The 13,884-nt window shown below is 38.8% G+C and overlaps 1 protein-coding gene across 11 annotated transcripts in view; it reads right to left on the reverse strand.

Moving 5' to 3' along the window:
- The window catches only part of chl1b (cell adhesion molecule L1-like b), a 712,521-nt gene that overhangs the window by 97,004 nt on the left and 601,633 nt on the right, over positions 1–13,884 (reverse strand). For all 11 annotated transcript variants that reach the window (XM_043708376.1, XM_043708384.1, XM_043708378.1 and 8 more), the window contains one exon: positions 10,718–10,897. In XM_043708376.1, coding sequence (XP_043564311.1) covers positions 10,718–10,897 — 180 coding nt within the window. The remainder of the gene's footprint in view (positions 1–10,717; positions 10,898–13,884) is intronic.

Below are 13,884 nucleotides of genomic sequence, written 5' to 3' on the forward strand. Positions count from 1 at the left end.
ACCAACAGATCCACGTTAGATGTCATATCACTTGCCGTTCACTCCTCCTGAGAACATCTTGACACCAAGAACAGCTACGCAAGAATCCTCCTCATTGACTAAAGTTCAGCCTTCAACACTATTATCCCCTCGAGACTGATTACCGAACTTTGTGATCTCGGACTAATCCCCACTCTCTGCAAATAAATCCTCAGTTTCCTGACCCACAGGCAACAATCAGTGAAGATTGAGGACAATGTTTCATCCTCACTAACACTCAACACTGGAGCTCCCAGGGGTGCGTACTCAGCCCCCTACTGTACTCACTGTACACCCATGACTATGTCAGCAAATACCAGACTAATGCCATTTACAAGTTCGCTGATGACACCACCATAGTTGGTCGAATCTTAGATAGCGGCGAAACAGGCTACAGATGGGAGGTGTAAGACCTGGAAAAATGGTGCACTGAGAACAACCTCGCTCTCAATGCCAGCAAAACAAAGGAACTCATTATTGACTTGTGGCGGGATGTTATTCAGGCCCTGCCCCCTCCTCCCCGCCCCTACCTTACCCCCCACATTAACAGCACAGAAGTGGAGCGAGTGGAGCGTGTCAAACTCCTGGGAGTGGTCATCCACAACAAGCTTTCTTGGACTCTTCATGTGGATGCACTGGTTACAAAGGCCCAACAATGTCTCTTCTTCCTCAGGCAGCTGAGGAAATTTGGCATGATGGCGAATACCCTTACCAACATTTATAGATGCGCCATCAAGAGCATTCTGTCTGGATGTATCACTACCTGGTTTGGCAACTGTACCAAGATCGGAGACAGTTACAGAGAGTGGTGAACTCGGCCCGGACAATCACAAAGGCCAACCTCCCATCTATAGAATCCACCCACCAGGTCGCTGTCAAGGAAAGGCCAACAGCATTCTCAAAGATCCATCCCACCCTGGCAATGTTTTTCTACAACCTAACCATCGGGGAGAAGGTACAGAAGCCTGAACACACACACCAGCTGGTTTCAAAACAGTTTCTACCCTACTATTGTTAGAATACTGAATGGACTCTCATACTCTGACCATTCGCCTGTACCTGTGTTTTTGTTTTTGCCAATGCTTACCTATTAATTACTTATGTTTGCTATTTAACTCTGTGATCTGCCTGTATTGCTCGCAAGACAAAGCTTTTCACTGTGCCCCAGTACACGCAACAATAAATTCAATTCAATTCAATCATGTGAACGTATTGAAAACAATAGCATGAAGATCAATGTCAAGAGCTTGGTTCTGATAACCATGATACAATGTTGGTAAAAATGCAACATTGGTGAATAAATGGTAAAAATGCGATCTTCTACTAACTATACCATTAATTTTACACACTGCTCGCATCATCATCATTCACCCATTAACAACGTCAAGGGATTAGGTTTCCAGCCTGACATTCAAAAGATCCATTGGACACCCAACTACAGTGGCAACATTCACATTTATATTTCACAGCTTTCATCTACTTTTAAATATTTAGCCATGTCACTGAACACATGACAATCCACTCACCGACATTCTGATAGCAGAATGCTGCAGCTCAGAGACTGATGGCACATTTGTAACTCCCCACCTCATTGGAGAAGACTGTACTTAGGATTATTGGTACACACATGACTGAGATCATGGCAACCATCATCAATGAAGCCATCCGGCTTATGCAACTTCTTAAATTCTAATTGAACCTCAACCATAATCTGCGTTATATTGAAAGCTGACAACAGTGTAACCATGCACCTCTTGCCGTCCATCTACCCAGCTTTCCCTCAGCTCAACTTCCCTTTGTGCATGTATGCCTTCACATGGTCAAGAACCATCACTTGGCCGGTCAGTCATGCCTCAGTATGAAAACTTGGAGGATGATCACAAGGCTGAGGAAGGACTGAACCTTGAGATTAGATGCTGACAATGCCCAGGGTCATGTAGAGACAACATTTGTAAGTAGTTGCAGCCACAATATGGAGGAACGTATTGTGTACATGCCTACTAAGTAGAAAAAGAGACAACAGATTCATTCTGCTGCAAAAGGCTCAGAGGAGAGCTTAAAAGGGATAATACAGAGGCACCTCTATTATCTGAATGACACGGATGGGAAGTATTTTGTTTGGATAATTGAATGTTCAGATAATCGAATGCAGGATAACACAGTTTAGCCAAGCATTGGGACCTTGCAATCTTGTTCAGATAATCGAAATTCGGATAATTGATGTTCAGATAATTGAGGTTCCTCTCTCTACAGGAAAATGGCGATGGTCAGCACAGAGAAATGCTTGGTGCATTGACAGATCTTCCACAGACCCTACTGTTACTCATCAGGAGGACAGAGGCATCGAGCCCAACTTGGTACACCTTCTGTTCAGGGTTCATCAAGATTGGAGCCCATTCCATTGGGCATGAAAGCAGTGGCCAGATACATAAGAACACTTGCAGGCCTGCCATGATGCAAAATTTGATGGTTCATGTATCAGTTCCCTCCACAGCTCAGGCAGAAACCACCCAACATTTGAGTGCTGCAGTGAAAGTTCAAACTGAGTTTATACAATCACTTCTTGTTGCATGCAAGTCCAGGTTGATCTCTTAGGAGAAAATGAGGACTGCAGATGCTGGAGATCAGAGCTGAAAAATGTGTTGCTGGAAAAGCGCAGCAGGTCAGGCAGCATCAAAGGAGCAGGAGGATCAACATTTCGGACATAAGCCCTTCTTCAGGAATCTTGAAGAAGGCTTATGCCCAAAAGGTTTCCAGCAACACATTTTTCAGGTTGATCTCTTGTAGGTCACAATTGTAGATGCCAGTACTGAAAATGGCTTGAAGGATCTTGGAGCAGTACTGCAAGTAGTGCTCTAGACAGTACGAAAATAAAGTAGGTATAAGCTGCTTGTTTGGTGGTCTCTTGTATTGGAGGATTTCGGTCAATGAAGTGCAGTAATGCTCTGTAGCAGGGGTATGGAAAGGAGGAGAATGGAACTACAGAACACTTCCATTACCAATCTTGCACTGTGGCAGAAATCAAGAAAGTGGGTGAGGCAGGGAGAGATAGTGATTTTCACTGTCACAACCTGCATGGTCAACCCCCCACCCCACACCCCACCATCCCCCCACATCATTGCCATTGTATCTCTGATATTCCTTTCTATTTGAAAATTAAAATGAGGCAGTTTCAATCTGGAGTGGACGACCAGATTTGTATATTTTGTGTTCACATTATTGTGGTGAAATTACTTGCACGGTTCCAGGGATTAGTTGTTCCATTTATATGGACTGTACAACATGGTCTAATGACATTGTGTTTTTACTGTTCATTGTTTTAACTTCACATTGCTTTTAAAAATATTTTACAACTTATTTCAGCTTTCAATGTCTCAGCAACAATATCAGAAATTTGCAAAGAATTTTCTCATCTGCAGGGCCACTTATTGTTCTCAATTTGAAAGGATCCAAATGATCTATAACAGATTCATTTTTCACTGAACATATTTTGGTATTTTATCATCTGTTGTTAATTTCACATTATAAACATTACAGGTTATGCTGCACCCAATTCACTAGAATTGCAGTAATTAGCCCAGGTTTGCAAAGCCACCTACTTCTTAATATTAACTTTTGTACTTTTTTTTGCATTGTTATGAGTAAATTGCTTGTTATGCAGAAAATTTTCTGAACAGGGAATAAGTCTATGCTGTGAGTAACCCACTCCTGATTTGCATTATCTGATAGTTGCAGTTGCTACTCTTTAGGGTCGATGACAAGGAAATGTAGCAATATATGCATTATTCCACAGGGCATGCACACACTCAAACAACAAAAAAAGATGTAAATCAGTGTATCGTGTTTATTGCATTTTTATATGGTTAAAAAAACTTGGTCAACAATTTGTGAAATATTTGCCTTCAATCTTAAGGAGAAAGTAGTTGCCTTTTTTTTAAAGACCTCATCATTGTTGCAAGAACAGATACAGTGACAAACAGGTCATTTCTGTTTTGAGAATATTTCTTCCAGACTCCTTTTAGAACATTTGTAGGTGCGTTTCTTTTAGAATGCTACTCAAGCTTACCTCTCAAAATAATAATCATCCCATTTATGGAATCACAGATTGTAGCATCTTGACAGTGTGGAAGTAGTCCATTTGGCCCATCAAGTCCACACTGACACTCCAAAGAGCATCCCACTAAGACTGAACCCCCATACCCTAGCCCTGTAACTCTGCATTTCCATAATCCATCTAAACTAGGCATTTTTGGATATTATCTGCAATTTAGCAAGACTAATCCACCGAATCTGCACCTTTTTATACTGTGGGAGAAAACCGGAGTACCTGGAGGAAACCAACACAGACACAGGGAGAATGTGCAAACTTTGCACAGTCACCTGAGGCTGGAATTGAATCCGAGTCCCTGGTGATGTGAGGCAGCATTTCTATCTCGTAAGTCACCAGGCCACCCCCATTATATTCATGCTATTTCTTGAAATAGATTCCCAAAGGGAATAGTTTGTCTATTTCTGCATGGTTTCTGTCTAACTGCTGTTTTATGAGTCACCCACAGTTTAGAGGCCATATTCCAAATTGAGAAATTATTATTTTCCTGACTTGCCTTGACATGGCAGGAGGCTTGATATATCATTGGCTACTTTGGATCAAAGGAAATAAATGAACCAAGAAAGATTTGCTCATCGAACTAGTCCGGTTTCTTACAACTGAGCAGACCTGTATTACATCATGAAGTGAGGACATTTGCATAATTGCCATTTATTACTTTTAAAATGATCTGGTATTTCAAATAATAGATATTCTTTTGGCTTCACAATTTAACTGGAACAAAGGCTTAATTTTCAAAATCTCATCTGGAATGTTCTGTGTCATTTAATCTAATGTGCAACAGTATTTCTTTAGTGCTGAAGTGGAATGAAATAGTCATTAGAATTTACAAAACTACAGTAAAGATGATAAAAAATGTATTTAATGTTTTATGCTCAGTCTTAAATGAACCAAGAAATCACGGCCTATTGGTTGTAAGTGTTCACCATGAAATACTGCACCCAATTCCTATTAACATGGATAGAAGCAACTGCATGGAAACAATATCATATATCACCTTGTAGAATTAGAATTGTGATTTTTTTTACATTTGAACACATAATATTTGAATTTACTCAGGGTTAAAAAAAACAGCATTTAACTAAGTTGCTGCTGCTAAATGATTTAACAGCCCAAAATGTAGCTCCACCAACTGTCTTGATCTTGCTTTATTGCTGAACTAACCACTTTGCAAGGGCCAGGTGCATTAAGTGATCTATCTGAAATTAGTTAACATAAGCAGCCTCAGTATGCCGGCTTGTATAAAGTGCTAAAAGTTCGTACATTGAGGTTGAACATTTGATCCAGATAATTAAATATAATGGAGTTGTAAGTAATGATTTCAGCAGTAGAAAATTATCAAATTAAAATGAAAGGGCAGAAATTTACAGAATTGTCTCCTTGGTAATTATTTGGGAATATTATCCTGAAGACTACTAACAAACTTTTCTTCCAATCAATGAATAAGATTCTGAAATTGCTTCAGTCATTTTTACATAACCTTCGGCTGTAATTTGATTACTGTACAAATTCTATATTTCCATTTGAGTTGAACATAGTGTTATATGCCCCAAGAAATAATGTTTGCTGACTGCAGAATTCACTGAAAACAGATTGCCTCACAAAAGTACAGCCGTACTAGTCTATTAAGAATGAGAGGTATTATGTTTTCAGGACAATATGTACTTTGATTTAACTACTGTACTCAATGTAATTCAAAACCCAAGTTAAAGTTGCAACCAGAGCATGAATGGGGTATTTGATTACCTTATATTGTGCAGCTTACAATTTATTTTTCCTCCCCTGTGTATAATCACCTTTGTCATTTGCTATAAAAATTGTACGTTTCCTCCTGAATGTCCAGAAAGCAAACCAGTAAGACTTGTAAATGACACGTACCACTTTGACTCATTTTGTATACTTCAAAATGGAGTTCCAGACAGATCAGCACATTCATTTTCAAGGATTTCTGCTTCTTAACTGATTGTTTTCCTCTAGGTTACAAGAGGATACATCACAATGCAGAGCTCCTCTGGCGTGCTCCACCATTCAATTAAATCATGGCTGATCTGTACCTTAACTTCGTCTGTACATCATTCCTTGATATCATTAAAGATATTCTAATCTCAGTCTTAAAAAATTCAATTGACTTAGCATTCATTACAATATTTGTGAAAACATATTTTCTGGCTTTCGTTTACTTAATTCTAATTTGAAGATTCTACCATCTTGTTCCTGATCTCATCACAATGTAAATGTGACTTTCATTACTGCACTGTAAAATTTTGTCTCATTTTAAACAATTCCCTTTGGCATTTTGAACACAAGGATTACAAGCCTTGCTTCATAAATTAAGACTTTAAACAATGATATAATGATGATCAATATGCACTTTATTCTTTGGAAGATTAATAGACCTTATCTGACAGATTTTCGCTTTTAAGGTAGGTAGCTCAAGTCAAGAAATTTTCTGACTTGGCAGACCTCTTTGGTCGAAAATAATCCATTCTGCCCCTAATTTACTCTGGGGAAGTTGGTGATGACCCCAGACTCTTTTAAAGAGATCAGGAGAGTGATTTTGTTTGAATGGATGTGATGAAGTGCAGATTTTGATTGATCGATACCTTGGTGAGGTTATAATTGTTTTCTGTGATTTCAGTTCTCAATATCTCAAAGTTAATTTGCACAAGATGCAGGTGTGAAGTGCTGAAGATATTTGTCATTACAAGTTCAATAATCTGTTTGATTGACATTTTTATAGAATTTTAAGAAACAGTTCTTTTAAAAAAAAATGAAAATACGAATTGATGATTTTCTAGCAGTTTCACACATGCTATTGATAGTACAAGGTTCATTGGTTCAGTCCATAGTACAGTCATTTCTTCTATAGCGTGATAGTCACATTCCTGTGTGACCTTGTGCTATGCAAGAATCGTGCAATACAAATAACACTTCAAAGTTTGTGAGAAGATTTGTAGCTCGGGTGCTCGTTGCTGTGGTTCTGTTCGCCGAGCTGGAAGTTTTTGTTGCAAACGTTTCATCCCCCTGTCGAGGTGACATCCTCAGGGCTTGGGAGCCTCCTGTGAAGTGCTTCTGTGGTGTTTCCTCCGGCACTTATAGTGGCCTGTCCCTGCCGCTTCCGGTTGTCAGTTTCAGCTGTCCGCTGTAGTGGCCGGTATATTGGGTCCAGGTCTATGTGTTTGTTGATGGAGTTTGTGGATGAGTGCCATGCTTCTAGGAATTCCCTGGCTGTTCTTTGTTTCGCTTGCCCTATAATGGTAGTGTTGTCCCAGTCAAATTCATGTTGCTTGTCGTCTGCGTGTGTGGCTACTAGGGATAGCTGGTCGTGTCGTTTCGTGGCTAGTTGATGTTTGTGGATGCGGATCGTTAGCTGTCTTCCTGTTTGTCCTATATAGTGTTTTGTGCAGTCCTTGCATGGGATTTTGTACACTACGTTAGTTTTGCTCATGCTGGATATCGGGTCCTTCGTTTTGGTGAGTTGTTGTCTGAGAGTGGCTGTTGGTTTGCGTGCTGTTATAAGTCCTAGTGGTCGCAGTAGTCTGGCTGTCATTTCAGAGATGTTCTTGATGTATGGTAGTGTGGCTAGTCCTTTGGGTTGTGGCATGTCCTCGTTCTGTTGTCTGGACCCAATATACCGGCTACTACAGCGGACAGCTGAAACTGACAACCGGAAGCGGCAGGGACAGGTCATTATAAATGCCGGAGGAAACACCACAGAAGCGCTTCACAGGAGGCTCCCAAGCACTGAGGATGTCACCTAGACAGGGGACAAAACGTTTGCAACAAAAACTTCCAGCTCGGCGAACAGAACCACAGCAACAAATAACACTTTTCATTGTTGGTGATGCGATTGTGCTACAGCGAACACACGTTTTAAAAGGTTGTGCTTTAGAAATTGTGTCCCCTATTCGCTAATTGCATTGCAGCGAATTGTGTTGATGAAATGCACATTATGGCAGTACGACCTGTATATACTGGGTAAATAGAAATCCAAATTACATGAAATGAAGGGAAGTTTTAGGGTCTACTGAGATAGGGGGCACAAGTTGGCTTGGAGGGGGCAAGTCTAAGACGTTTTGAAGTTACCTTTCAAAAGATTCCTGAATCTAGAATATGGTACACAACCCCTTTGAGATCATGAAATTCAAGTCACAGTAAATTTAGATTGATGCCACAGAGGCTGCAGGGGACTAGGAATTATTTATCTTGCAATGGAGACCACAAGATTGGAAATGCAGGATATGAGTTTATGACTCATATCCTTATCCTATGCCAATGAAAATTGGATATATGAATCAAGTCCTGTCTGTCATTTTTAAGTGGCTCTGGAGACCTTCTAACTCTGCACATCAGCTCTTGGTATCCAAAACTGAACGTAGATCTCCAGAGAGAATCGAAGAATGCTCTTTCTAAATTAAGAATAACATTCTCACTTTAATTTCCTTAATGTAAAGGGCAACATTTTCTTTTAGCCATGTATCTTTTAATGATCTGTAAATCCTTTGTAAATCCATAGCTCCTCTGCGCTTCATATTAAGAAAATATTCTAATTTGTCTTCCTCAACTGACTTCACACTTGATTAAGAATGAACTCCATTTGCTCTAATTTTGTCTGCTCACTTAGTCTGTCATTGCAACTGCCTGCTCTAATTTGCTAAATTTAGCATTAATTTGAATTACGGATGTTTAAGTCTTAACCTTAAATTCAAATCATCACAATATCTAATGAAAGTGGAGGCTCTGGTATAGATCTCAAGGAACCAAGACTTGTCTCATCGGCTAACCAGATAACAGACAAAATAATTTTTAAAAAGATTGGTGTCCTGAGTGGAATGGAAAGACTGAGATGGCAATTTAATGGTATGTGTCTATGGAGGTTGTTGAGATTTGTCTTTTGATTTGTCAGGTTTTGCTTTTCTTAGAGCTTCCTTCTCCAAGTACTTTCACTTGCTTGCAGGAGGCACAGCGTCAAATAGTGTGGTGCTTAAAAAATATAGCCAGTCAGGCAGCATCCGATGAAGAACAGAATCAATGTTTCGAGCATAAACTCTTCATTCTGATGAAGGGCTTATGCTTAAAACGTTGATTCTCCTCCTCATCGAATGCTGCCTGACTAGGCATCCTCATCGGATGCTGTGCTTCTTCCAGCTCCACACTCTTCGATTCTGATCGCCAGCATCTGCAGTCCTCACTTTCTCCCAGAAGACACAGGCTGACTGGTTCACACTGAGCTATAATTTTAGACAAGAACCACAGCTAACGGCAACTGTCGAGGGAAAATAAACTGGCTTTCTTCAGGCTTGATGGTGTTTACTTCAGAGAAAAGAATAGCTCCTTTCTTTCAGGACGTCTGACAGTTTATAAGTTAAACATTCACACCCACACAAGTTGAACAGCTACCTCGAAGCCAATTACATAGTTGCTGGCATGCAGAGCCCCTTTGAAATTATTGAATGGTCACCATTCCTAACCAGTCCAATCAGCTACTTGTTGTTGACCAAGTCTCCATTTATAGATACGCCTTAGCTCTGGCTTATCAGCAACTAGACTACTCCCACAGCTTGATCATCACCAGTACAAGCATTACTTATAATGATTATCTGATAACTTACTTTGAAAAAAAAGGTGCAACAATCCCTTCCACAATCCTTTTTTGAAGAACTAATACTTTTTCCCATTTCAGTCCACAATCAAAAATATGGAAAAGTAAAAAGCTATCGTCTGTATAACCTCACATTTCCTTACTATTAACAAATGACAAGTTCTTGTCAAAATATTATCTTGCATTCTGTTTGTACTCATTCCTAAATGCTTCACCCCCATATAGAGAATCCGGATCCACTGCAAATTAGTGATCACTTCAAAAAGAATTCAACTCGATTAGTCAGGAATGATCGGTTTTTCCAAGAACCAAAACAAATAACTTTGGACAGCTCATACTTGTTCAAATGCTTACTCACTCCACTATGAATAATAGGTTTGTGGTCACCTAATTTCTCTCTCTTTCTGTCAGTCCCTGAATCCAAACAGCTTTGAAAAAGGAGGACTAATTCATCCACTGCAATCACCTATTTTAGGTTCTGTTGTACAGCTAGCATTTTGTGCTGTACCTCTTGCTAATAGCAAATATGATCCACGCTGTGAGGTGGTCACAGGTAATATTCATGCAAAGTTGTTATTTCACAGATTTAAAAATACCAATAGTTATAGAATACTTCTTCATAGCATTTGCCAATTTTATGGAACAGACTTTTGTATTTTAATTATATTGGAATTCTCTGTATAAGTTTTACAAAAAAATTGACGTATTGTTGTGTCCCTAGTTTACCTATTCTCATTTGCTATTTTTAATGAAATGATAGATTAAACAAAATGAGTGAGACAAATAAAATAAAACTCTTGTTTCAGTATAATAGAATGCAATGTTGGTACCAAATGCTTTATATTGTATAGAAAGATTAATTCATTATGTGCAAAGGATATTTGAGATTTTAATAATCACCAACTCAAAAATCCTTGAATTACGCCTAAGTATTTCAAAAACAATCACTCATTATGATAGATTACAATTTGCAACCATCGTTGTCTTACCTCCTTCCATAACTGTTGTTCCTTCTTCTGTAATAAGTTTCCCAGGTCCACTCCTTGTGTAAGCACTCAGGTAGAACTTATACTTGCTGCTGGTGTCAAGGTCAGAGACTACGATCTTGGTTGTAATAGGATCCGTAATATTAATAGTATTCAAAGAACCAATTTCTTCTGTGTCATTAACTGCAACATAAAACATTTAAGCATGAGATTTTGTTCTAGTGTGCTCAATGCCTGTACCTGGAAGAAAGAAAGAAAATAATTTTGCTGTTAGTGAAAACCTTAGGAGGCAAAGGTTTTTAAATCTAGCTAGCACACATCTTTTCTGCTCTTTTTTTAGAATATTTAAATGCCACAGATTCGGTGGGACTGTCAATGTTCACCATTATTCCTTTGAAACTGGCAAACACTTCTGGATTCCACACACCTACAGTTTAGCACAGATATCCAGAAGTTGCTGTCCATGATAAGGATTGAGGCACCACTAAATTAAGAGTAGAATTCACCAAGTTGATGAGAACTAGCCTTTTTAACTCTATTTATCTTAACTATGAAAACATTTGTTGAATAATGTGTAACTGATTTAGTAGTTGGTATGTTCAAATTTCTGAACAACCTCACTGGCCCTGAAAAATGAACCCTATTGGTAGAATGTTATATTTCTCCAGAATGACTAAAAAATGCGCCTTTAAAATATATTTTAAGTTTGCTTATTAGCTTATATCTTAATCATATTGTTATATTTCTATTTATAATTTTGCTTTCAGTAAGCTCTTCATAAAAAGGGAAGCAATCAGAGCATTTTGTATGCTGGGTTCATGTTTGGGAGAGTACTCTGAGATCATTGGGTGGCAATCCTACTTGATTTTTTATTACTGGACATACATGATTGTGACAATGCTGTGACTTTAACAAGGTTATTTTTGTCCTTGGCTATTTTCAAGGGAGGTGGTAAAGGCAGAGGTGACAAATTGTGTACTTTGACAATGGCAGGAGAGTGGGTAGTTCTCCCAGTTCAGGTTTTTCTAGTTTGGTTTGGTTTTAGTTGGCAGTCAGAAGCTGCTGCAGCCAAGAGAGAAGTGTTCAAAGCTTCAGCAGATGGTTCCTGACTGGCTTTCTCTCTGAAAACTCTTTGGACGTTGTTTCCTCCTGCCTGTAAGAACCTGAGTTTGAATTTACATTTTGCCAAAGAGTGTGTTTATAAGATGTCACAGGAATTGGAACAGCTCCTTAGCTGGTTTTCAAATAATTAAGTTTATTCTAAATTCTGTTTTTGTTTGTTTATGTTTCAACCATAGCATTTAAACAAATTGTTTGCTTAAAGCCGAGTGGCTTTTCCAGCAACATCACTCCTGGAATATCTTATTCACATCTGCCTTTAAAATAAGAAAAGGTTAGTGTCTCCACTACCTTCATAAAATATTTTGAGGGGGTCTGGTCCTTAACATGATTCTGTGTCAATGTGTAGATTCAAACTAATGTTGGGAAAGAGCAAAACCACATATTGGAATCATTAATCCTTTAGTGATGACTCCTGTTAAGATCAGCAGAACTTGACATAATTCAGGTTCTGATCACAAAATGCAACCCATTAGATTCTGACGATCACTCAGTTCCATAGCATCTCAAATTGGACTGATTAGCAATTTAAATCTCAATGTACAAAATGATCAAATTATAATTTGTACATAAATAAGGTAACACCTTGCATTATTCATGGTCATTACACAATAAATACCACTTACAAATTTCTGTGATATAATGCTTTTTAATTCACCTTAATATTGCTGACGCAGATATTGAACTAAATCACTGATACTTTCAGCTCAATAATGGGCCATTAATTCAAGTATAAAGGGTTGCAAATATGGGAAGAGATAATTGTTACTCGTAATGTTCAGGATGCATGGAGTATGACCACCAATGATGGAAAGTGGTAACTTTTACAATTAGCATTATAATGAAGATATATCCAGCCTTATATCCTTCCTTTGCTAACTCTTTCATCACTCTCACCCCCCCCAAGAACAATTAAGGACTGGAGCAAACTTTCACAACACTTGATTTCAGTGCCCCCCAAGGATTAATTTCAGGAAAATCTGTTGAATTTTTAAAAATCAAAAAATGTCCACCCGCAGCACTCATTGTACACCTTTCGTGACAAGTTCCAAGTGGACAACTATGTAGGGAGAACACACCAAAGTCATACTAATCAAGGGCGAAAGTGAGGACGGCAGATGTTGGAGATTAGAGTTCAGAGTATAGTGCTGGAAAAGCACAGCAGGTCAGACAGCATCCAAGGAGGAGAGTCGATATTTAGAGCAAAAGCCCTTCATCAGGAATGAGGTTCTGAGCCCTCAATGGTCAAGGCAATGGCAGAACAGTGCCATGGCCCATTGGTGGTGGGATAATGGTGCTGTGTTTCAGGACAGTTATGCATCTGGCTCACACATGAAAAAAGTGCAGGGTGACAAGCCTTTATCCGAAATCCTGAAATCCAAAAACTGAAGGTATTTTTGTGAATTTTTTTTCATTACCAATACTGTTTGGCGTGCAAACAGTTAACCCACACCCACTCAATGCGTGTCACTCAGATACGACATGGGAGGGCGCGGCTCAGCACTGGCAGGCCTCAATTCTGTATCAGGGCTCGTTTTACTCACAGTGAGTCTGCTGTTAGGTAAGATTTTTTAAAATTTCACCGTCAAACTCTCACTTATTCTGAAATTTGAAAACTTCTGAATTCCAAAAACCAGGTGGTCCCGAGCATTTCGGATAAATGATTGTGCACCTGTACCAGAAGTAATGATGTCCAAAGGACAGCTTCCCTGAGTTAAACTTGATGGGAATAAAACATAACAATTTAACAGTTACAATCTGGTTAAGGACTGTTAACATTTAAATTCAACGCTTAAATGCCTCTCTTTAACCAGCAGAACACACTGAAATTTTATTTTTTAAACAACAAAGCCTTTTATGGTACAGAAGAGAATGACATAAAACAAGTACTGTCAACATAATATTGCTTGCAACTATTTTTGATATACATTTGTTTTACTTTTGCCAATGATTCCCTTGTAAGACAAAACAATGTTCAAATATTTTCCTTTGCTCTGCTATTCTCAGAGATGAAGATCTAATTTACCCTCGATTGAATGTGGCAGCCTCAG

The sequence above is a fragment of the Chiloscyllium plagiosum genome, chromosome 18, assembly GCF_004010195.1.
Source record: "Chiloscyllium plagiosum isolate BGI_BamShark_2017 chromosome 18, ASM401019v2, whole genome shotgun sequence".
Classification (NCBI taxonomy): Eukaryota; Metazoa; Chordata; class Chondrichthyes; order Orectolobiformes; family Hemiscylliidae; genus Chiloscyllium; species Chiloscyllium plagiosum.